The 26,283-nt window shown below is 42.1% G+C and overlaps 1 protein-coding gene across 2 annotated transcripts in view; it reads right to left on the reverse strand.

The window, feature by feature from the left end:
- ppargc1b (peroxisome proliferator-activated receptor gamma, coactivator 1 beta) overlaps positions 1-26,283 on the reverse strand; it is a 241,653-nt gene that overhangs the window by 40,777 nt on the left and 174,593 nt on the right. For both annotated transcript variants that reach the window (XM_061976634.1, XM_061976633.1), the window contains exons 2-3: positions 12,334-12,519; positions 7,795-7,995 (exon numbers count right to left, since the gene is read on the reverse strand). In XM_061976634.1, coding sequence (XP_061832618.1) covers positions 7,795-7,995; positions 12,334-12,519 — 387 coding nt within the window. The remainder of the gene's footprint in view (positions 1-7,794; positions 7,996-12,333; positions 12,520-26,283) is intronic.

The raw sequence follows: 26,283 nt of genomic DNA on the forward strand, positions 1-26,283 counted from the left end.
AACAAAACATGCATGTAGTACTAACAACTATACTCGTTTTTATAAAGTACCGTATTTTCCGGTTGGATGGATAGGTTTCATATGACTCTAGAGAGCTGACTCTCCCATTGCGAAAGTAGGCTACACATGTATTTGGTCCACGTTTTATCCAAAGTTTGTATTTGTCATTTTCCATCCAGTGTTCATTAAAACGACAACCTCCCGGCATAATGGACTGATGCACCACTGTCCTCTTGGGGGCGACACAACCTAATGTAAGGGCTCGTGCAAAGCCAACAGATCAAGCATGTAGTTTTAATTTTTAAGAAAACTGTGGAGGGGGGCGTGGCCTGCGGGCCTGAGGCGAACCGGGGTGTGCCAGGACCGGCCTCAAACTCAGCGACAGGTGCGTAGATGGCCCACCTCACCTGTCGCTCTGTATAAGCAGCAACCGGGAGGAGAGACGTTGTTGGAGCTGGGGGAGAGTGAGAGCACAACGAACATTGACCGAAAGACGACTGCTGAAAAGCACCAAAGACTTGTTCTGAAGAATAAAAGCTGTCTTGTAAACAATGAAACGGGCTCGCCTTGAAATGCTTGGTGGTCAGGAGGACCCACTGGAAGAGAGCTTCCACAATTTGGCGCCCAACATGGCCGGACCACCTGAGGCAGAAGAGGCCGACCCCCTGACGGCTCTGGCGAGCGGGCTCGCGGCGGTGACTTCGCTGCAGGCCACGCCCCCCTCCACAGAAACTTATTTCATTTTTTTTTCATTTTATAATTGGCCTATTGAGTGTCGGAGGCAGATATTTACATATATCCGAATTTAAGTGTTTCGTTCTTTTCATATTACAAAACAGCTAGTGTTTTTCTTCCAAATGTGGTCTTTTGGTTGTCTGCAAAACTGTGTGCTTAACCTTGAAGTGAGGAATGTTAGAGAGAGATAATAAGCATTTGTTTTGGCTAGAGAGACATGACTGCCAGGGACTTAAGAGGGGAGAGGGTTTTCGGGGGGGGGGGCAGACCATCTTGGCGACGCAATTGAATGTTCTATGCTGGACTGGTCTCAATGTATATATGCAAAGCTTTGCAAATATATTACAAAATACCGATTCTGTCTCTGGTGGTTTTTCTACTCAGCTTTAAGTGTCGTAAAGAGCTTGGGAGCGACTTGTGACTTGAATTCCCTGGGAGGAACAACTGGTCCAAAACGCATCATATTTCTCTGCCGAGAAATATGATGAACATTTCCAATCATTGACAAGCATTTTTCAAACCTTGAAAACACAACATTAAAATCCAAGCATTTTCAAGGTTTTTAAGCACCCGTACGAACCCTGCGATTTTTACATGTTAGAATGCAAAAAAATCTAAACTTTTGTTTACTTGTCCCTCATAAGGAATGTGAACGATAGGCAAAATTTCCCAAGAAATGCAGTTCCCCTTTAAGTTGAGGTAGCACCGCCGTAGGGCTCTTAAAACTATTTTGTTTTGAGATGCAGCAAGTGTCTGAAGAATGCAGCCCCTCTATAGGCTCATTTGTTATTTTGTGCACAGCTTGACGAGCTCATTAAGAACGGCCGAGCTGTCGTCACTATCGGTCGGTCAACTTCAATCTTTCCTGAGGAACTTCCATCAGCGATTCGCTTAATTGACATTCCCGCGAGCACCTTGTAAACGCACCGGCCATTGGGAACAAAGAGCATCTTTGTCGACAGGCTTTCTCTCTGGCTGTGTTATCTTGGGGAAGCCATGGCTCTGATAGTTGTATCTATGAAGGTGATATATTTTCTGGTGCCGGGGAAGGAGAGACAAACAAGTTGAATTCCTGGAAGTCTGCTTCGGGGAATAACAGAAGGGTCACAGCCAGGGGAGACAGGGGGGGGGGGGGGGGGGGGGGGTTCTGAGGCATGCCACAATTATGTGTGAAAAGTCAAAGAAGGGGTAGAGAACTAGGGTAAACGTGACCACGTGCTCGGACTCTGCGGTTTTGATCACCAAATCATCATTGCAATAGTGCATACTCGTCCATATACCAAAAAACTCCAATACTGATGACAAGATCAGCTCCTGGGGGGAGGTAAGTCCGCAGCTTTTAGCTCATGAAATGTAGTCGGATGAGTCGATAGCCTGATCGTAACCATCTGAGTGAGCACACTTAGTCGCGCCGATCGTTTAATGCGCAGACGTCCATCTGACTTAAAGGCAATCATGTTGTGTTTACCGTTTGTTGTTCTATCGCAGCAGAGAGCAGTGGCGTCTGCCAAAACCACACTCTGTGATCCGTCATCAGAACGGTGCACAGTCAGGCTAAACCAGGGGTCTGCAACTCGAAATGTTCAAAGAGCCGTGTTGGACCGAAAATACAAAAAAATAATCTGTCAGAGGCGCAAATAATTAAAAGCCTTATAGATGTGTTATAATGAAAGTAACACATGATGTAAGTGTCTATATTAGCTATATTGCACTGCAAGCTGTGGATGGAGCAGCACTTTTATTGTGAAAACTGGAACTGTGCGGCTTTTGACAGCTGGTACGGAGAGCAGAGTCAAATTTAAGATTTTTAAAGACTTTTTTTAGCGTCCCTTCACTGGCTCCCTGTGCGTTATCGAATCAATTTTAAACTCCTTTTATTTGTTTTTAAATGTCTAAACAACCTCGCGCCAACCTATCTCTCCGACCTCCTTCAGCCTTACTGCCCCACCCGATCCTTAAGATCAGCCGATCAGCTGCTGTTGACGGTCCCTGACACAAGGCTGAAGCTTAGAGGTGACAGAGCTTTCGCCGCTGCTGCTCCCAAGCTCTGGAACGACCTACCTCTGAGTGTTAGACAAGCCTCCTCTCTTCCTGTTTTTAAATCTCTCTTAAAAACATACTTTTATTCCATGGCTTTTAACACTGAGTGATATCCATCCTGCAATGGCGCCCCATAATACACATGCTGTGAACCTGTTTTTATGTTTTTATTTATTCTATTTTATTTATTTATTTTTTATCGTGTTTTGTTTGTGTTGTGTTGTGTTTGCTTGGTACTCGTATTATCTTTTAACCTGCCCATTGTACAGCACTTTGGCTACCCCTGTGGTAGATTTTAAATGTGCTTTATAAATAAATAAATAAATAAATAAAGTTGATTTGATTTTTTAACACCATTTTGAAAATAATTTAAGACCATTTCACATCCATACGGACAAAAAATACAACGTCCAGAATGGATTTGATTTTAAGTACCGTATTTTTCGGACTATAAGTCGCAGTTTTTTTCATAGTTTGGCCGGGGGTGCGACTTATACTCAGGAGCGACTTATGTGTGAAATTATGAACACATTACCGTAAAATATCAAATAATAATATTTATCTCATTCACGTAAGAGGCTAGACGTATAAGATTTCATGGGATTTAGTGATTAGGAGTGACAGATTGTTTGGTAAACGTATAGCATGTTCTATATGTTATAGTTATTTGAATGACTCTTACCATAATATGTTACGTTAACATACCAGTTGGTTATTTATGCCTCATATAACGTACACTTATTCAGCCTGTTGTTCACTATTCTTTATTTATTTTAAATTGCCTTTCAAATGTCTATTCTTGGTGTTGGCTTTTATCAAATACATTTCCCCCAAAAATGCGACCTATACTCCAGTGCGACTTATATATGTTTTTTTCCGTCTTTATTATGCATTTTCGACAGGTGCGACTTATACGCCGGTGCGACTTATACTCCAAAAAATACGGTACTGACTTACCGTATTTTTCGGACTATGCATCGCAGTTTTTTTCATAGTTTGGCCGGGGGTGCGACTTATACTCAGGAGCGACTCATGTGTGAAATTATTAACACATTAGCGTAAAATATCAAATAATATTATTTATCTCATTCACGTAAGAGACTAGACGTATAAGATTTCATGGGATTTAGCGATTAGGAGTGACAGATTGTTTGGTGAACGTATAGCATGTTCTATATGTTATAGTTATTTGAATGACTCTTACCATAATATGTTACGTTAACATACCAGTTGGTAATTTATGCCTCATATAACGTAAACTTATTCAGCCTGTTGTTCACTATTCTTTATTTATTTTAAATTGCCTTTCAAATGTCTATTCTTGGTGTTGGCTTTTATCAAATAAATTTCCCCAAAAAATGCGACTTATACTCCAGTGCGACTTATACTCCGAAAAATACGGTATATGAATTCTTTCACTGCTCTTTCACAATGGAAAACAAAATGGTTGAACTAACTAAATCAGTGGTTCTTAACCTTGTTGGAGGTACCGAACCCACCAGTTTCAGATGCGCATTCACCGAACCCTTCTTTAGTGAAAAATAAAATGATGTTTTATTTTCAAATTCAAGACAAAGTTATATGTTTTTGGTAACACTTTAGTATGGGGAACATATTCTAAGTAACAAAGACTTAATTTAGAGTTTTTTTGGACACTAGGGGAACATATTCTAAGTAACAAAGACTTAATTTAGAGTTATTTGGTTAGGGTTAGGGCCAGGGTTAGAGGGTTAGGGTTATAATAAGGCCATGCCGAATAAGGCATTAATAAGTACTTAATAATGACTAGTTAAGAGCCAATATGTTACTAATTTGCATGTTAATAAGCAACTAATTAATGGTGAATATGTTCCCCATACTAAAGTGTTACCATGTTTTTTTACTGGTGCACAAAATGAACCGTGCATGAACATCACCTTGTTCAAAGAACAAAACCAACACAGTGCATAAACTCACAACAAATTACACACCTGCAAATCAGTTTGACTTCTGCTTTTGCCGTATCCGTAATACGCCGATAGGAAGAAGTTTTTATTTACACGATGAGTCGGGTGTGTCTTGACCTCCGCCGAACCCCTGAGGCCGACTCACCAAACCCCTAGGGTTCGATCGAACCCAGGTTAAGAACCACTGAACTAAATAGTGGCAGTATTTAAGTCCCATCTTAAAACTAATTTGTATACACTAGGCTTTAAATAGACCCCCCTTTTAGACCAGTTGATCTGCCGTCTTTTTTCTGCTCTGTCCCCCTCTCCTGCGTGAACAGGTTATACAGTGACCACAGATGAGGCACTAGCTGTTCAAAATCAATATTTTCTCATAAAATTATTACTTTTTTATGTCAAATGATTACTTTTTAATGCAAAATGGTGACATTTGACATATAAAATTCTGACTTGCATCACATAAAATAGCGAGATTTTTTGAGTAAGATATGACTTTTGTCATAATGTTGACAAGTAAAATTCCGATTATAATTATACTACCAACATTTTTAAGTTTTCTTCTAAAATTGTGACTTTTGTCAAGTAACATTACACATCTTTTCATAAAATTGCCAACATTTTAAGCTTTTCTTGTAAAATTGCGACTGTTATTTAGTAAAATTCCAACTTTTATCATAATTTTGCACAAATCTTGTAAAATTATTGTAAAATTTGGACTTGCGTTGAGTAAAATTACGACTTTTATTATAATACTAGAGGTAGGGCTTTTTCGGAGGTGTCAGGAAGGTAACAAATACGAGAGTGTCTGTGTGCACTGCATAAACTGAAATCTAAGTAAGATGAAATATCTCAAATAAGGGTGATATTTGCTTATTTTCTGTCTGATAAGATAATTCTTCTCACTAAGCAGATGTTATGTTAGAGTGTTTTACTTGTTTTAAGGGTTTTGTTCCTAAATGATCTCAGTAAGATATTACAGCTTGTTGCTGAGATTTTATGACCTATATTGAGTAAAACATGCGTGAAACTAGAATATCAACTGTTGCAAAACTGTGTCATCAACACTTACTAGTATAAAACTACTTTTTTAAAGTAATTTCTTACTTCAAGCATGAAAAAAAAATCATGATGCCTATTGCATATCATTATGTCAAGATAATGGCACTAGCATTTACTTAAAGAATATTTTTCAACATATTGAGCAAAAAGGTCTCATTTTTTTCTACCAAGAAAAGTGCACTTGTTATTAGTGAGAATATACTTATTTTTTTTAAAGTATTTTGGGGTTCATTGAGGTTAGCACATTTTACTTGTTTTGGAAAGTCTTGACAAGCCGAATGTTCTTGTTCTATTGGCAGATAATTTTACTTAGTTCAAATAAAATACCCCTAATTTTTGTATTTTTTTTCGAACACTGACTTTTTGCAGTGTGTGTGCGAGAGACAGAGCTCCCGCTGTGTTTCCAAACCTGCTAGATAGGACCATTTTCAGCACAATTTTGGAAAAGACATCTTGTGCACAAAAAGGGGGGCCGACGAATTGCTTCCCTCAACCACATTCAGCATGATTTAGAGATGCTACCTCAGTAGAAGCATTTAAGTCCCATCTTAAAACTCATTTGTACTCTAGCCTTTAAATAGACCCCCTTTTTCGACCAGTTGATCTGCCGTTTCTTTTCCTTTCTCCTCTGCTCCCACTATCCCTTGTGGAGGGGGAGACACAGGTCCGGTGGCTATGGATGAAGTGCTGGCTGTCCAGAGTCGGGACCCGGGGTGGACTGCTCGCCTGTGCATCGGTTGGGAACATCTCTGCGATGCTGACCCGTCTCCGCTCGGGATGGTTTCCTGCTGACCCCACTATGGACTGGACTCTTACTATTATGTTGGATCCACTATGGACTGGACTCTCACAATATTATGTCAGACCCACTCGATATCCGTTGCATTCGGTCTCCCCTAGAGGGGGGAGTTACCCGCATATGCGGTCCTCTCCAAGGTTTCTCATAGTCATTCACATCGACGTCCCACTGGGGTGAGTTTTTCCTTGCCCTTATGTGGGCTCTGTACCGAGGATGTCGTTGTGGCTTGTGCAGCCCTTTGAGACACTTGTGATTTAGGGCTATATAAATAAACATTGATTGATTGATTGATTGCAAAGGTTACTAACTCTCTATTGTCTTTTCTTGGATTTGCAAGGATGACTAAGAAGAGCGTCAACATTAGCATACGCTCACACCCCACTTCATTAGGTACACTTGGGCACCTAAGCGGTATTAAAAATTAAACCTGCGCTATTTCTACTGGTATTTGTATTGATCCATTTGTAGTGTAATAATGCTCATTGTCATTTCTGTGTTATTATTTATTTCGCTAATTGCTTCTTTGCTATCACTTTTACCATCATGTTTGTTTATATCGTATTTGCAGATGTTGCTCTATTGTTGTTGTTGTGTTTGCTGTTGTTGTTTTTGTCTCTCTGTCTAATCCCCCTCTTGTCCCCACAATTTCCCCCTCTGTCTTCCTTTTTTTCTCTTTCTATCCCCTCCTGCACCAAATGATAATATAAAAACATTTAATAAAGTCAAATACAAATAAGGCAACAAGAGAAGTATCCTACACTTCTCTTTTGTAACGTAAATCTGAACAGCCGATATGGGCATCTACATCAACTATATGATTTGCCTGAGAAGCTGGACAGGACAAAAAAATAAATAAAAAAATAAAAATTGAACCTGTGCAAAAAAAAAATTTGGACGCAAAAATGTGTTCAAGAGGGTCCTTTTGTAAGAGAACACACTTGTTTGAAATGTTACATCAGAGGGAAGGGAAAGGAAACATGGCTGCCAGCAAGGGTGTCCACAGTACATTTTCTAGAAATAAAATTAAATATGAAACATTATAGACGATAAGGGCCACACTGGAAAAAATTATTCAATAATAGTTATTGGAATATATTAAGCCGTTTATGTTTTAACCAAGACTGGAGTGGCTTTAGCATGTTTAAAAAGAGAATCGAACACAGACACCCTTGCTAAACAGGAAGTGGAGAGGGTAAGTACAGGAAGCACTCTTACGAGAGAAGGGCTGTCCATCTCGGCCCGCGGAGAACGCCCGAAGTCGTCGGCGCCGAGAGAAAGTCGGTCTTTGTCGTCCTCGTCCTGCCCTGGCTCCTCCCCCAGGGCGGGGAAGACGGAGAGCCCGCCCACTTCGGCATCCACCATGCCGTCAAGGCTGTCGGTGAGAGCGGCGAGAAGGGCCGCATTCTCCTCCTCTATCTGGAGGAGAGAAACATCAACTTCACTTCCTGTCTGCGTCCCAACACTTTTGTCCATAGGACGCGTGAATCCAACGTGTGTGCTCATCTTCAGCGTCAACACGGTCAAAATGAAACAGCAGCAGTGCGAGAGTGAAGTCAATAACATAGTGTAAATAAAAGGACATTTTATGGCTTCATGCTGCTAACCACACAGTCTGCTCAGCCCTATTCGCACGATCAATACAGTGGATCAAATATAACGCGGCTGTGCAGGAATCGGGTCGCGAGGTGGAAGGGGCGCGCACATGACTGTGAGATTTTTATTTTTTTATGGAGCAAATGAGATTCTGCGATCACAAATAAATCAACATCCAGAGAATCAATAGGGAGGAAAATGGGATGGTAGGATTGTATTTGTAAAAGAAGAGTTGTCATAGAGGGAAAATAAGCTTTAAAAAAATACAAATAAATAAATGAAAAAGTAAATATATATTGGTAGGAAAATAAGGATAATATTTGAAATAAATAATTAATAAAAAATATGTATAGCATAAAATAAAATAAATGAAAATATAAATACATTAAGACATCTTTTGACTTTCTGCCTTGTCTCTACTTGTATAAGAGTAATGCAGTAATGGAGGTTAATTTGTGTCCACAACAAAAGCTTTTTTTGGACACTGAATTTATGTAACAACATTTTTTGAGTTTGAATTTTGGAAACTTAATTTTTTTACATCAAATCATGCTGACAATTTAATTGAAGATAAATTCCGTGTTTTAAATTCAGTGTGAAAATAATTAAGTGTATAAAAATTCACTGTGTAAAAATTCAGTGTAAAAAAAATTCAGTGTGTAAAAAATTCAGTGCAAAATTAAGTGTATAAAAAGTCGCTGTATAAAAATTCAGTGTAAAAAAAATTCAGTGTAAAAAATTCAGTGTAATATCATTAAGTGTATAAAAATTCACTGTATGCTGAAGTTGAACTGAAATGCTGACAGAATGTCGTATGAATGAGCTGAATTGGTTGGTGTTGGAATTGTTTAAATCGTGCAAGAAATGTTGAAGTAGTAACAGTTTTTTAATAGAAAATTTGTATTATGGAATTCCTGGAATTTCGGGAAAACTGGGAATGGTTCTAGTTCCTAAACCAACTTGGTTTTTTTGTCCTGACTAAGAAAAATGTTTTGACGGTGGAAAGGTTGAAATGGGATGGAAAAAAGGATAGGGCAGTAGTCATACGAAAAAGGCTGGAAATAGGGTTAGAAAACAAACAGGAATTACTGGAAATGTGCTGAACATGGAAAATGTGGGAATCGTGGAAGTTTGAAAAATGGACAATTCATTTTGAATGGGGAAAATGAAAAGGAAAAAAAAGGAATCATGGGAAATCCTGGAATTTTTTTTAGAATTGTTGAAGTAGAGCACACAATTCCCAGGCAGGCTGAATATTTTGAAGCTGGAACAGTTTGAATCAGATGAAAAATGTATGAGTTATGGAACTTTGACGAATGTCCCATTGATTTCAATGGGAATTTCCCCCAAATTTGGGAGTTTCGGGAAAAACGGGATTTTTTTTGAAAATGGTAAAAAACTCTAATGGTCTGAATGAGTTGAAATGGTTGGTGTTGAAATTTTTCAAATCGGTCGAGAAATGTTGAAATAGTAACATTTTTAATTGAGAAATAGTATTACGGAATTCCTAGAATTTCGGGAAAACTGGGAATTTTCCCAGTTCAAAAAACAACTTCGTTTTTATTCTTAATTAAGAGGAATGTTTTGACGGTGGAACGGTTGAATTGCGTTGAAAAATGTGGAAGGAGTAGTCGCCAGAAAAAAGGGTGGAAATAGGGCTTTGGAAAACCAGGAATTCTGGAAAATCCTGGAATTTTTTTTAACTTGGAAAAAGAGTAGTTTGAATTTACAGGATGGTGGAATGTGTTGAAGGTGGAATGGTTTGAATTGGTTGAAAAATGTGGAAATGGTGGAAGTTTGAAAAATGGCCAATTCATTTTGAATGGGAAAAATGTCCCGGAGACCCGGGAATTCTGGGAATTTTTGGAATTAGTCAAGGGAAAGCCTGCGATTCCCAAAAAGGCTGACCAGTTTGAAGTTGTAACGGTTTGAATTGGATGAAAAATGTGGAAGGTAGAGCGCACCAAAATCTGGAGAAGAAAAATAATAAATAGATGAATTTTGGTGTAGAATTTGACCTTGGTTTTTATCAAAAGTCCCATCGGGGTGGATTTTAAAGTAAAATTTGCCACATCAGTCGGCATTGTCTCCTCACTTCTCTTTGCACCGACATACTGTATGCATCCAAGTAACCATCCGCGGTTAAGGTAAAGAAAGGAGCATGTGCATGCGGTCAAAATAAATTGCGCGATAATGTGCTTTTATACATGATTAATGCCAATATTTTTTTTGTTTAGTTGTGACTTTTCACTGTAAGAAGTCATCACAAGTCAATCGCATGAATGGTTTTGTCTTAGTTTCTACACTGGATACCATTCCTGACATTTTAAATGAGAAAGTGGGAAGAGGGTTAAAATACTGTAAGTGAAATAAAGAGTGCCCCCCTGACCATGATGCTGACGGTTCTTAAATGATACTTTCTCAATTAGAGCTGGACGTCACTAAAGACCGTGTAACGAGAGCTCCAGACGATCGATGCTGCAACTCCAGTTGGCATTCCGAGAGGTATTCCCTGAATTCCCGCACCCAGCGACAGGAGATACGGCGGCCACGGTTTAGTAGGTGCTGCACGTCTACAGACGGCCATGTAACGGTGTACAGCAGGTCGATACGGAATGCCTTCATCGTGTTGCGCATTCCTGGGAAAGACTCTCTGGGCAGCTCCCAATGGGACACGCTGCAGCCATACTCAGGTTTCATGCCAGAGATCAGTCCGGAGGTCAGTGAGCTTGACTCTTGGATTGACTGACCTCTCGGATGACGTTTGGTATCACTGTAAATGACAATTTCACTTCCTGGTTTAGCAACAGGATGCTCCAGCTCCCTACCCTTCTGCTACGTAGCCAAGATGGCGACAATTGAGGGTGATAAGTGTCCGGAATACGTATAACTAAGTCCGCCGATGGAACTACATCCAATTATTATTATTATTATCCTTCATGACCTATTTAGAGAGTGTGAAAAAGTCAGGATTTTTTCCAAGTGTCAAAAAGTCGGACATTTTTCTGAGTGTCATAAAGTCTGGATTTTTTTCTGTCAAAAAGTGGATTTTTTTGTAAGTGTCAAAAAGTCATTTTTTCTGTCAAAAAGTCGTTATTTTTTTCTAAGTGTGAAAAAGTTGGGATTTTTTTTAGTGTCAAAAAATCTGGATTTTTTGTCAAAAAATCTGGATTTTTTTCAAGTGTCAAAAAATCAGGATTTTTTTCCAAGTGTCCAAAAATCGGGATTTTTTGTAAGTGTCCAAAAATCGGGATTTTTTGTAAGTGTCCAAAAATCGGGATTTTTTTCTAAGTGTCATAAAGTCGGGATTTTTTTCTGTCATAAAGTCGGGATTTTTTTCTGTCAAAAAGTCGGTATTTTTTCTGTTAAAAAGTCAGGAATTGTTCTAAGTGTCTAAAAGTCAGGATTCTTTCTAAGAGTCAAAAAGTCTCGATTTTTTGGCCAAAAAAAAATTCCAACTTTTTGACACTTTGAAAAAATCCCAACTTTTTGATACTTTGAAAAAATCCCAACTTTTTGACAGATAAAATGCCGAATTTTTGACACTTAGAAAAAATCCTGACTTTTAGACACTTAGAAAAAATCCTGACTTTTAGACACTTAGAACAATTCCTGACTTTTGGACAGAAAAAAATCCAGACTTTTTGACACTTAAAAAAAATCTTGAGTTTTTGACACTTAAAAAAAAGACAGACAAAAATTCGGCATTTTTTCAAAGTGTCAAAAATTCGGGATTTTTTCTAAGTGTCAAAAAGTCAAGATTTTTTGGCCAAAAAAAATTCCAACTTTTTGACACTGAAAAAATCCCAATTTTTTGACACTGAAAAAATCCCAACTTTTTGACACTTTGAAAAAATCCCAACTTTTTGACACTTTGAAAAAATCCCAACTTTTTGACAGAAAAATGCCGAATTTTTGACACTTATAAAAATCCCAACTTTTTGACACTTAGAAAAAATCCTGACTTTTATACACTTAAAACAATTTCTGACTTTTGGACAGAAAAAATCCAGACTGTTTGACACTTAGAAAAAGTCAACTTTTTGCGGTGACTCGTGATATAACTTCGAATAAAAAGAGTTGATGTCTACTGTGTTCCGTATCTGAAGTTTGTACGTTGATGCATATCCATCAGTAGTCAAGTAGGACAACATGGCTGACCTCAAACAGCTCGTCGTTTGTACTGTAGTGGATGGAGGCGGGCGACGCGTCCGCCGCCTGGTCGCTGCACCACGGCAGCTCGCCGAGACAGTTGACGCTGTCAAAGTCGCTGGTGTCCAGCTGAGAGAGGTCGATGTCCGGGAAGTCGGTGTCCAGGCGGTCTGAGCACACCTCCTCCTCCCCATACTAAAGATGGACAAAAGAAAGACAGGGAGAGAGGTGGGATTAGTGCAACATGAAAACATTACCCAGGCGGTTGCACCTTTTCTGGGATGCTACACTCCAGAGCTGCTTTCACATCCTCCAATGAAACACAACCTGATGAAGGGTCTTCAAACCCGAACCCTTCAAGATCAAGTCCAAAACAGGACATACCACTCTTACACTTTGCATCCCTGGAGAAAACATCAACAAGTGTCTTCCATGCAACTCCTTTTAAAAGATCCCCAGAGGAATTACACCACCCTGTGAATAGCCTTCAAAATGCCAGAGGGACCACTTTCACCAAATTTGGTCACATTTTCAAGAACTGGTACGCCTAAAAAAGCCCATTTAAAAACAACTAAACTAAACACTAGACCAGGGCTGGTAAACGTACGGCCCGTGGGCCTGAAACGTTTTTATCCGGCCCTCGGGATGAGTTTGCTAAGTATAAAAATGAGCCGAAATTTGGAATGAAAGAAACTGCAGTTCTAAATGTGTCCACTAGATGTCGCAATAGTAATTCTTTGTATTTCTGTAGATGATGCTACATATGTAAAAAACAACAACAAAAAACACACGTTAATGCACCAGTCGAGGAAAATGAGCAAACTACATAAATAACATACAGTAATTTGATATATTTTTTATCTTGATAGATTGATAATTAACACCAGTGAGTTGACTGATGAACATTATCACATAATTTATTCAGAAAGTATAAATAATGACAAATAAAGGTAGAGTACTATTAAATGCAACATGTAGGTGTAAAAAAAAACCATTATGATTTGTACATTATCAGAATGTGCTTGTTCTATTTTTTTTAAAATACAACAATCTAAAGTTGTCTTTATTTTTAAGTTATCGCGCCGTGATTTTACCAGTCCGGCCCATTTGGGAGTAGATTTTTCTCCACGTGGCCCCCCGTCTAAAAAGAGTTTGACATCCCTGCACTAGAATCTTCTAAACATTAAGAAATCTTTAATTACTCAAACATTCTGCATTGTCTGTTGGTTTATTTAATTAGAACAATTGAATGTAAGTATTTATTACTAGTATAAAGCAATGTTATCTATAATTGTATTGTTGCAGACAAGACTCGTGCTTGCAGGTCATAGCACACACACACACACACACACACACACACACACACACACACACACACACACACACACACACACACACACACACACACACACACACACACACACACACACACACACACACACACACACACACACACACACACACACACACACACACAATGAATCACGTCCGTGAGAAAAATAAAAAATAGGAAGCAAATTGTGTGGCAAAGTGATACGAAGTCAGTCTGGTGTCGTCGCGGTGAATAACATTGAGAAGCTTGACATAAAAACAAAAATGGAAGTAGTCTACTTCTGCACGAGGGATGTGAAGCCCGACAAAAGGAATGAATGTCCAATTGTTTGTCGCATGACGACACGTCTTCACTTAAACACACGGCTCATTCATTTGCATTCATGTGAGAGGAGCAGTAGACCAGTTCCTTTAACCCTCTTCCAAAGACAGCTTTCACCGCAAAGACCACGGCTCAGCAGTCACAATGGAGCGTTTTTTTATGTAACAATAATGAAGATGAGACAATTAAATGTTGTCTTCTGTATTCTTTAGGATTATAAGGAGGTTCCAACCACACAAATGCCGTAGAGCTAACACAGGCCCGGGCAATTATTTTGACTCCGGGGGCCAAATTTAGAGCAAAAAATGTGTCTGGGGGCCGGTATATCTGATTTTTTACAAACACTAATACAAAACCTCACAATAATGTCTGAGTGCTAAAAATGTTATGGATAGACCAGACCGCCTTAAAAAAACGGAATGGAATTTAAACAATTTTTACTGAATGAGACACCCAAAATGTACATGAAAATGAAGAATGTGGGATTTACAATATTAACTATGAACGATAAAACACTGAATATTGACAACATATGAACGTCACTCCCCCTCTCGATCGACATTTTTCATAATAGAGCGAAACACAAAAAAATGCAACACAAACAGCGAAATACGAACGCGGAGGGTAGAAATAAAACAACACCTACAATCTGATATATCTGATACATCACTAAGCTTTACAACTTTGTTGTAAAAATCTCCTTCCGCGTCTGTCCCTGACACCCGCATTTCAGGCTGACACTCTGTGGAAACGCTCCCCACCCACACTGCTTGGTGCCTCGTCTGAGCTGCTGTGACTTAGATTACCATAGTAACTAATTAGATTACCATAGTAACTAGTATATCCTGCAAAAGTGCAGATTCCAACCATTGAAATACTTTGTATAGTTACGGTCATTAGAAAACATGACTGCACATCATAATGGCAGCTACACTTTCCATCTTAAAGATGTAAAAAAATTAATTGGGAATGTCCGGTGGGTCTGATTGAAAAGCTTAAAGGGGAACATTATCACCAGACCTATGTAAGCGTCAATATATACCTTGATGTTGCAGAAAAAAGACCATATATTTTTTTAACCGATTTCCGAACTGGGTGAATTTTGGCGAATTAAACGCTCTCGGAGCGATCGGGAAGCAATCCGCCATTTTCTCACTTTCGTCGGTGTGTTGTCGGAGGGTGTAACAACACGAACAGGGACGGATTCAAGTTGCACCAGTGGCCCAAAGATGCCAAAGTGGCAAGAAATTGGACGAAATTTGTTCAAAATACGAGGGTGTGGAGAAAGCCAACGAAATGGTCAGTCGTTTGTTCCGCACACTTTACCGACGAAAGCTATGCTACGACAGAGATGGCAAGAATGTGTGGATATCCTGCGACACTCAAAGCAGATGCATTTACAACGATAAAGTCAAAGAAATCTGCCGCCAGACCCCCGTTGAATCTGCCGGAGTGTGTGAGCTATTCAGGGACAAAGGACCTCGGTAGCACGGCAAGCAATGGCGGCAGTTTGTTCCCGCAGACGAGCGAGCTAAACCCCCTTGATGTCTTGACTCACACCGTCCCTTATGCCACCGAAGATGATCAAGAGAAGAATATCGACCCTAGCTTCCCTGGCCTGCTGACATCAACTCCAAAACTGGACAGATCAGCTTTCAGGAAAAGAGCGCGGATGAGGGTATGTCTACAGAATATATTAATTGATGAAAACTTTATTCATTACTCGCGGTTTTACGTAAATTATTATACATAAACTGTGTTTACCAATAATTTAGCTTAAAAACATTTATTTTTTTCAATCATTCGAGTACACTCGGGTAGTCTTGTATAATGCAGTATTTTGTGTCTATTTAGGTATGGTTAACCTGAGTGCTGAAATCGTGGAAAAATATGTTCTTAGCGCGCCTGAAATGGGCTGTCTGCACTCTCAAAGTGCATGTTGTTGCCAAATGTATTTCATATGCTGTAAACCTAGTTCATAGTTGTTAGTAATTATCTTATCAGACAGTGTTAAGCCGCTGAAATCCGAGTCTGAATCCGAGCTAATGTCGCTATACCTTGCTGTTTGTTTGTATTGGCATCACTTTGTGACGTCACAGGAAAATGGACGGGTGTATATAACGATGGTTAAAATCAGGCACTTTGAAGCTTTTTTTTTGGGATATTGCGTGATGGGTAAAATTTTGAAAAAAACTTCGAAAAATAAAATAAGCCACTGGGAAAGGATTTTTATTGGTTTTAACCCTTCTGAAATTGTGATAATGTTCCCCTTTAACGGGCCGCATGTGGCCCCCGGGCCTTATATTGCCCAGATCTGGCCTAGTGGAATCTTCTGTGACAAATGTTAATCAGCATACAGAAGCGCACACAGAAGATGTGTTTTCCACGTTTATGACTTGACTAAAGCGCTTTATGCACTTGAATATTTCATTGCACTTGCCATGGATTTAGAAAAAGGAGCGATGAACGCTTCGTCAATGTCAGCCCCGCTCATTAACGTGTTTATTTGCCTTCTAAATGCTGATTCATGGATTGTGGATTAGCATGCTAATTACACCGGCCGTGTCTTTGAGGTTTAACTTCATTTAAATAAATATATGTGCGTGTTTATTTGGGTCAACTGCGGCCGTTTCGGTTTATGCAGCGTGAGATGCGGGCAGAGCCAATCAGACGAGTGGATGCTGGAGGAGGTCAAAGGTGATAATGGGGGTGGGGGGGGGGAGGTGTAGTCGTGACTTGATGGAAAGGATGGAGCAGAAGGAGGGAGGAGCCAAAAGTGGATGTCCTCCATGAGACCCTCCCACTGCTTCATCTGCTTCCAGCTGTTGGTGCAGGTGTGTGTGTATTAGTATGCTGATCACATCCCGCTCACATGCGCCCTCCACATGCTTCCTATCTCCTTCCCTCAGCATCCTTCCCTCGCTCCTCTCCATCCTGCGCAATCAGCACCAAATTCCCCAGTTTGCTCATGTTTCGCCTCGTCCAATAAGACCCCAGAGCGACGCCTTGATGGACGTCCCTCCCGCATCCCGTCAATAAACACATGTCCGCGCACACGCCGGCACGCCGAGGATGCATGTGACGTCGCCTCCGCAGCAGAGAGCCCCGCAGAATAACGATGAAGGCTGCGGCGTGACTGGGGCGGAGACAGCAGGAGGCGCCTCTGTCACAGTGCAGTGACCTATGACCTCCGACTGATAGTTACTCTAATCACCGCTTCATTAGGCACTCGAACACCAGGGCAGGCTGTGGAAGGTTGAGAGCAGGGGTGTCCGAAGTGTAACCCGGGGACCATTTGCGGCTCGTAGCTAATTTTTTAATGGCCCCCGGCATAATAGTTAGCATTCTAATTTAGCATTCTAAAATATGCGCCATACTAATTCACATTTTTTCAACCACTGTGTCGCGGCACACTAGTGTGCCGTGAGATATTGTCTGGAAATTATGCAGCTTCACCTAATTGGTTTAAAAAATATTTTTTGCAAATCAATAATTATAATCTGCAAATAATGTGCCGTTGTTTAGTGTCTGTGCTGTATAGAGCTCGTAATACTCCACGTCAGTAGGTGGCAGCAGGTAATTCATTGCTTTGTAAAAGTCGGAATGTGTCGGGTGAGACGAGGATGGTTTGTTGTGATCCCAATACGCAGACCACAGCGTGCAGGTAAAAGGGTATGTAATGCTTGAACCAAAAATGAACAAAAGGGAAAGGAAAAGGCAATGGCTATGCTAAATGAGAGTAAAACTGAACTGGCTACAAAGTAAACAGAAACAGAATGCTGGACGACAGCAAAAACTTACGGCGTCCACAAAGTACATCCGTACATGACATGACAATCAACAATGTCCACACAAAGAAGGATAGCAACAACGTAAATAACGCAAAGCAGGTGCGCGGAATAGCGCCCAAAGGAAGACATGAAACTGCTACAGGAAAACACCAACAAAACAGGAAGGGCCACCAAAATAACAGCGCAAGACAAGAACTAAAGCACTACACACAGGAAAACACCAACAAACTCAAAATAGGGCACGACAACCTGGTGGAGTTTCATTTTTTAACGTTTTCTGCTGGTGGTGTGCCTCCGGATTTTTTTATGAAAAAAATGTGCCTGGCCTCAAAAAAGGTTGAAAAACACTGTACTAACATCATGTGGTTTATTTTTGTTTACATATGTAGCATAATCTACATAGATACAAATAATTGCTCTTGCGACATATAGTGGTCACATTTAGAACAGCAGTTTCTTTCATTCAAAAATGTTGGCTCATTTTTATACTCCGCAAACTCCATCCATCCATCCATCCATCTTCTTCCGCTTATCCGAGGTCGGGTCGCGGGGGCAGCAGCCTAAGCAGCGAAGCCCAGACTTCCCTCTCCCCAGCCACTTCGTCCAGCTCTTCCCGGGGGATCCCGAGGCGTTCCCAGGCCAGCCGGGAGACATAGTCTTCCCAACGTGTCCTGGGTCTTCCCTGTGGCCTCCTACTGGTTGAACGTGCCCTAAACACCTCCCGAGGCAGGCGTTCGGGTGGCATCCTGACCAGATGCCTGAACCACCTCATCTGGCTCCTCTCGATGTGGAGGAGCAGTGGCTTTACTTTGCGCTCCCCCCCGGATGGCAGAGCTTCTCACCCTATCTCTAAGGGAGAGCCCCGCCACCCGGCGGAGGAAACTCATTTCGGCCGCCTGTACCCGTAATCTTGTCCTTTCGGTCATAACCCAAAGCTCATGACCATAGGTGAGGATGGGAACGTAGATCGACCGTTAAATTGAGAGCTTTGCCTTCCGGCTCAGCTCCTTCTTCACCACAACGGATCGATACAACGTCAGCATTACTGAAGACGCCGCACCGATCCGCCTGTCGATCTCACGATCCAATTTTCCCTCACTCGTGAACAAGACTCCTAGGTACTTGAACTCCTCCACTTGGGGCAGGGTCTCCTCCCAACCCGGAGATGGCACTCCACCCTTTTCCGGGAGAGAACCATGGACTCGGACTTGGAGGTGCTGATTCTCATCCCAGTCCCTTCACACTCGGCTGCGAACCGATCCAGTGACAGCTGAAGATCCTGGCCAGATGAAGCCATCAGGACCACATCATCTGCAAAAAGCAGAGACCCAATCCTGCAGCCACCAAACCAGATCCCCTCAATGCCTTGACTGCGTCTAGAAATTCTGTCCATAAAAGTTATGAACAGAATCGGTGACAAAGGGCAGCCTTGGCGGAGTCCAACCCTCACTGGAAACGTGTCCGACTTACCGCCGGCAATGCGGACCAAGCTCTGACACTGATCGTACAGGGAGCGGACAGCCACAATCAGACAGTCCGATACCCCGTACTCTCTGAGCACTCTCCATAGGACCTCTCGAGGGACACGGTCAAATGCCTTCTCCAAGTCCACAAAGCACATGTAGACTGGTTGGGCAAACTCCCATGCACCCTCAAGGACCCTGCCGAGAGTATAAAGCTGGTCCACAGTTCCACGACCAGGACGAAAACCACACTGTTCCTCCTGAATCCGAGGTTCGACTATCCGGCGTAGCCTCCTCTCCAGTATACCTGAATAGACTTTACCGGGAAACTCAGCAAACTCATCTCGGATAAAACCTGTTTGCGGGCCACATCTAGTCTGCGGGCCATACGTTTGACACCCCTGTCTTAGTGGCTCAGACAGTAATGTCTCCGCTCGGGATGGTGTCCTGCTGGCCCCACTATGGACTGGACTCTTACTATTATGTTGGATCCACTATGGACTGGACTCTCACAATATTATGTCAGACTCACTCGACATCCATTGCATTCGGTCTCCCCTAGAGGGGGGGGGGGTTACCCACATATGCGGTCCTCTCCAAGGTTTCTCATAGTCATTCACATCGACGTCCCACTGGGGTGAGTTTTTCCTTGCCCTTATGTGGGCTCTGTACCGAGGATGTCGTTGTGGCTTGTGCAGCCCTTTGAGACACTTGTGATTTAGGGCTATATAAATAAACATTGATTGATTGATTGATAATGTGTTTATATAAGTTTAGATTGGGGTATGTCATTCATGCCTCTTGTTTTCATGTTAGCTCTTATCACAATGTGGCTATCAATCACGGTATTTCGATCATTTTAATATAAAACGGTAATACAAACCGTCGAGTGTTACCGCATTTATCATTAACACCTTTACTCGACACATTAATGCTACAACATCATTACAAAGTTACTTTGACATAATGGGGGCACTTTAAACAGGTAGATTAATTATGACCAAATCAATGAGTGGAGTAGTTTGAGATAAACAGCTCCTTGGCGGAGGTGTGGCCATTTGGACTTTAGCCAATGAAGCTTTAGTTCCCAGGAAGCGTGCCGGCGTGTGCCGGGTCAGGCAAAGTTCACGCTGAGATTATTCCTGCATTGCGCTGAAGCAGCCCGAGGTGCCAGCGCCACGTCTGCAGCACGAGAGCCTCTCTGAACGCTGCCAGCACAGACACATTTCTGCTGAAAACACTTTCCGGCCGACGGATGGATTGATCAGGAAAAAACACCTCAGAGCTGAGGCGTTCCACCCTGGGAATAAATAAAAGTGTGTTCTTCCGCGTCTTCGTGCGCTACAATGGCCTCAGCAAACACAATAGAATGCAGTGAATGAAGACATCGCTCACTGTGTCCCGGGCTCGATATATTAGGTCTTAAATAGGTCGTTAGAAAAAGCAGATTAAGCAACTGAGTACCTTTGAAGTTATTGGACGGACACGTGCCTTAAGTTCATCGGGAGTTCATTACTTTAATAACAACGGAATGGGATGAAGGTCTCAAGTAGAATACTTCCCTCAGTACACTTTGTGGTTAGCGTAGTGGAGCTCGTTCCTAGGACGGGGGTCAGCAACCTGCGGCTCTTGGTCCGCCTGCGTCCGTACCAAACTAAAGGGTTAGTATCGATAAACCGTACACTTGCACCCTTCGTGGACTCTGGAAACTCGCTAAATATAGCTGTGGCATAGCCAAGTTGGCAATAACTATATACATATATATATATATATTAGAGATGTCCGATAATATGGGACTGACCATATTATCGGCCGATAAATGCTTTAAAATGTGATATTGGAAATTATCGGTATCGGTTTCAAAAAGTAAAATGTATGACTTTTTAAAACGCCGCTGTACGGAGTGGTACACGGATGTAGGGAGAAGTACAGAGCGCCAATAAACCTTAAAGGCAATGCCTTTGCGTGCCGGCCCAATCACATAATATCTACGGCTTTTCACACACACAAGTGAATGCAAGTCATACTTGGTCAACAGCCATACAGGTCACACTGAGGGTGACCGTACAAACAACTTTAACACTGTTACAAATATGCGTCACATTGTGAACCCACACCAAACAAGAATGACAAACACATTTCGGGAAAACATCCGCACCGTAACACAACATAAACACAACAGAACAAATAGCCAGAACCCCTTGCAGCACTAACTCTTCCGGGACGCTACAATATACACCCCCCACTACCCCCCGCCCACCTCAACTCCGCCCCACCCAACCCCGCCCACCTCAACCTCCTCATGCTCTCTCAGGGAGAGCATGTCCCAAATTTCAAGCTGTTGTTTTGAGGCATGTTAAAAAAAATAATGCACTTTGTGACTTCAATAATAAAAATGGCAGTGCCATGTTGGCATTTTTTTTCCATAACTTGAGTTGATTTATTTTGGAAAACCTTGTTACATTGTTTAATGCATTCATCACAACAAAATTAGGCATAATAATGTGTTAATTCCACGACTGTATATATCGGTATTGGTTGATATCGGAATCTGTAATAAAGAGTTGGACAATATCGGAATATCGGATAACGGCAAAAAAGCCATTATCGGACATCTGTAATATATATATATATATCCATCCATCTTCCTCCGCTTATCTGAGGTCGGGTCGCGGGGGCAGCAGCCTAAGCGGAGAAGCCCAGACTTCCCTCTCCCCAGCCACTTCGTCCAGCTCCTCCCGGGGGATCCCGAGGCGTTCCCAAGCCAGCCGGGAGACATAGTCTTCCCAACGTGTCCTGGGTCTTCCCCGTGGCCTCCTGCCGGTCGGACGTGCCCTAAACACCTCCCTAGGGAGGCGTTCGGGTGGCATCCTGAGCATTTTGCCCGAACCACCTCATCTGGCTCCTCTCGATGTGGAGAAGCAGCGGCTTTACTCTGAGTTCCTCCCGGATGACAGAGCTTCTCACCCTTTCTCTAAGGGAGAGACCCGACAACTGGCGGAGGAAACTCATTTCGGCCGCTTGTACCCGTGATCTTGTCCTTTCGGTCATAACCCCAAAGCTCATGACCATAGGTGAGGATGGGAACGTAGATCGACCAGTAAATTGAGAGCTTTGCCTTCCGGCTCAGCTCCTTCTTATATATACTGTGTGTGTGTGTGTATATATATATATATATATATATATATAAACATACACAAATGTATATATATATTAAAATAATACATCACCTATATAAAAAATGTATTTGAATGTGTATTTTCTTGCATTTGGATCCTTCCAGACCCACAGTCTCCCGCAAAGTGCACTGTCAGCGCTAAAAACAGTTTCTGTTGTCTATAGATCGCGACTCTGTATTGCAGAAAATGTGTTACAAATGTGTGCTGCAAGTTCAACAACATCGCACAAAGGTTGGAGAGCATGATAACAAGAATGTGGAGGGCACATAAGGCCAGTAGTAGACAAAAGAAACTAATTTAAGTCAGGCGGTCTGCACCACTTTTTAATTGTACACGCAGTCTTAGTCGATCACACGCAACACGCCCACTAATAGTGCACACAATTTTATAGTTTTCACAGGTGTGATATTTGGATATTCGTAGAACAGGCCTTCTTACGTCTCAAATGGAAATCGTCTGCCAGTGGACTTGAACACGTATACCACACTATATTGCCAAAAGTATTTGGTCACCCATCCAAATGATGAGAATCAGGTGTCCTAATCACTTGGTGTATAAAATCAAGCACTTAGGCATGGAGACTGTTTCTACAAACATTTGTGAAAGAATGGGCCGCTTTCAGTAATTTCCAGCGTGGAACTGTCATAGGATGCCACCTGTGCAACAAATCCAGTTGTAAAATTTCCTCGCTCCTAAATATTCCAAAGTCAACTGTCATCTTTATTATTAGAAAATGGAAGAGTTTGGGAACAACAGCAAGTCAGCCACCAAGTGGTAGGCCACGTAAACTGACAGAGAGCGGTCAGCGGATGCTGAAGTGCATAGTGCAAAGACTTTCTGCACAGTCAGTTGCTACAGAGCTCCAAACTTCATGTGCCCTTCCAATTAGCCCACGTACAGTACGCAGAGAGCTTCATGGAATGGGTTTCCATGGCCAAACAGCTGTATCTAAGCCATACATCACCAAGTCCAATGCAAAGCGTGGGATGCAGTGGTGTAAAGCACGTCGCCACTGGACTCTAGAGCAGTGGAGACGCCTTCTCTGGAGTGATGAATCACGCTTTTCCATCTGGCAATCTGATGGACGAGTCTGGGTTCGGAGGTTGCCAGGAGAACGCTACATTTCGGACTGAATTGTGTCCAGTGAGAAATTTGGTGGAGGAGGAACTATGGTGTGGGGTTGTTTTTCAGGAGTTGGGCTTGGCCCCTTAGTTCCATTGAAATTATCTTTGAATGCTCCAGGATACCAAAACATTTTGGACAATTCCATGCTCCCAACCTTGTGGGAACAGTTTGGTGCGGGCCCCTTCCTCTTCCAACATGACTGTGCACCAGTGCACAAAGCAAGGTCCATAAAGACATGGATGCCAGAGTCTGGTGTGGATGAACTTGACTGGCCTGCACAGAGTCCTGACCTGAACCCGATAAAACACCTTTGGGATGAATTGGAACGGAGACTGCGAGCTAGGCCTTCTCCACCAACATCACCAATGCGCTTTTGGAAGAATGGTGTAAAATTCCTATAAACACACTCCGCAACCTTGTGGACAGCCTTCTCAGAAGACTTGAAGCTGTAATAGCTGCAAAAGGTGGACTGACATCATATTGAAGCCTATGGGTTAGGAATGGGATGGCACTTCAAGTTCATATGTGAGTCAAGGCAGGTGGCCAAATACTTTTGGCAATATAGTGTATGTGTACTTAGTTCCTGAGGGCTTGGAGTCCCTAATCCAATACTATCAGTTACTTCTTCTGTTCTCTCCTTTTTAATGGTGAATTTCAACCCCTTGAGTTAGTTCCTCCCCGATGCCTGAGGGTGGTTCCAATCCATCACAACAGTACTCACTATTCGGAGTACTGACGGCGTGCGGCATTTTTCTCAGTTTGCACGCACGTCTGCATTCAAAAAGTGCGAGTACGGAAGTGCACACACTCATATACTTTAACCCCGGCCTCTTTGAAACATGTAACACAGCTTTCTTGGCTACCCTGTAGCGTGTTAAGAGTGGAGGACAAAAAAACTTCCATTTGTGGCCAATCTCTGCCGTAGTAGTGACAGTGGAAAGAACGTCATGAAGAGCCTGCCGGGACAATCGTGCATGAAAGCCCGGCTATTAATAGCGGGCCTGCACGTGGGAGGGCTCGCAGCGCTACAACAAGCCAGTCGGCGTGGAAAGGCCGGCATCTGCAGCGGCGCTCTCCCCGAGTGCATAACACACCTCTAAAATTAAACGCCTCGTTCGTGGGGGCGCTCTCGCAGCGTCGAAGACGATGTCAATAAAGCTACTTGGCACCGTGCGTTCATTGAAGCGGTGGTGCGAGCCAGCAAATGTCACTAAAAAAGAACCAGTCACCCACAAGGACCTCCGCCAAGGCTTTAACATTTGGCACCTGCCAAACCTACGCCTGAACAACTGTGGCACATTTTGTTCCCCTTGGAAGCGGATGAAACATCACCTCCTTGACATTAGCGCAACAAATTAAAACCCGAGCTCATGACCAGCAGACTGTGGAACCTTTGAGATAGAATACGGTCCGTGTTCTATCTTTATTTGTCGTTATTTATACTTTCTGAATAAATGATGTGATAATGTTCATTAATTTTCAATCCATCAAAATAAAAAAAATATATCAAAATCAAATTACAGGATGTTATTTATGTAGTTTGCTCAATTTCCTCGACTCATGTGGTTGATTTTGTTTGCATATGTAGCATCATCTACAAAGAATTGCTATTGCGACATCTAGTGGACACATTTAGAACAGCAGTTTCTTTCATTCCAAAATTTCGGCTCATTTTTATACTTAGCAAACTCATCCCGCGAGCCGGATAAAACATGTTCGCGGGCCTGATCCGGCGCTCGGGTCGTACGTTTGACACCCCCGTGTTAGTTGGTTTTGCATCACAGCTCCCCTTTAAAAGTTGAAGAGCGAGTTATGTAATTATTTATAGCAACTGAAGCCATTGCAGCAGTTCCAACAGCTTCTTTCTCACCGACAAGCGCTTAAATGTCACCGAAAAAGTTGGTATGGATTATTTTTGATAGAAAAAATGGCTGCTTTTTTACGCCGGGCGTGCAAACACAACGTGCCCTTCACCCCGATGAGCCCTCTCCATTAAAGCCAGTCTTTATTGATCGGCGCGGAGAAATCCAATCCGTTGCGGCAAGCCGGCCAGTGGCGGCGAGGCTCAGTCATGTGACGCCGAGCCTTCCTTTCGGGCAGCCGAGTGCCATACAAGGTCAGCCTCCCAGCAGAAGATGAACGCTTGGGTTTAGCTGTGTTGTGAGTCATGTGACCTTAATCAAGGCGTGAGATGACTTGGACAACTGGAGCAGGACTCAACTGCAAAAAAGGCCGAGGTCAGGGCTGCACTTGAACGGCTTTTCAAAAGGACCACAGTTCACTTTTTTTGCTCTTTTTGCTCATTCATGACAAGTGATATGCGTGAATCGAAATGGGGAGGATGACGACGTCAAGTGCTCTTTAAAGGCACTCAACATGTATGCAGATCTAAAACACATGTACGTGCATCTAAAACACACGTACGCGGATCTAAAACACACATACACGGATCTAAAACACAGGGATCTAAAACACAGGGATCTAAAACACACGTACGCAGATCTAAAACACGTACATGGATCTAAAACACATGTATGTGGATCCAAAACACATGTACACGGATCTAAAACACAGATACATGGATCTAAAACACACATACGCGGATCTAAATCACACGTACATGGATCTAAAACACACGTAAACAGATCTAAAACACAGATACACAGATCAAAAACACAGATACGCAGATCTACAACACACGTACGTGGATCTAAAACACAGATACGTTGATCTAAAACACAGATCTA

The sequence above is a fragment of the Nerophis lumbriciformis genome, linkage group LG16 (assembly GCF_033978685.3).
Source record: "Nerophis lumbriciformis linkage group LG16, RoL_Nlum_v2.1, whole genome shotgun sequence".
Taxonomy (NCBI): Eukaryota; Metazoa; Chordata; class Actinopteri; order Syngnathiformes; family Syngnathidae; genus Nerophis; species Nerophis lumbriciformis.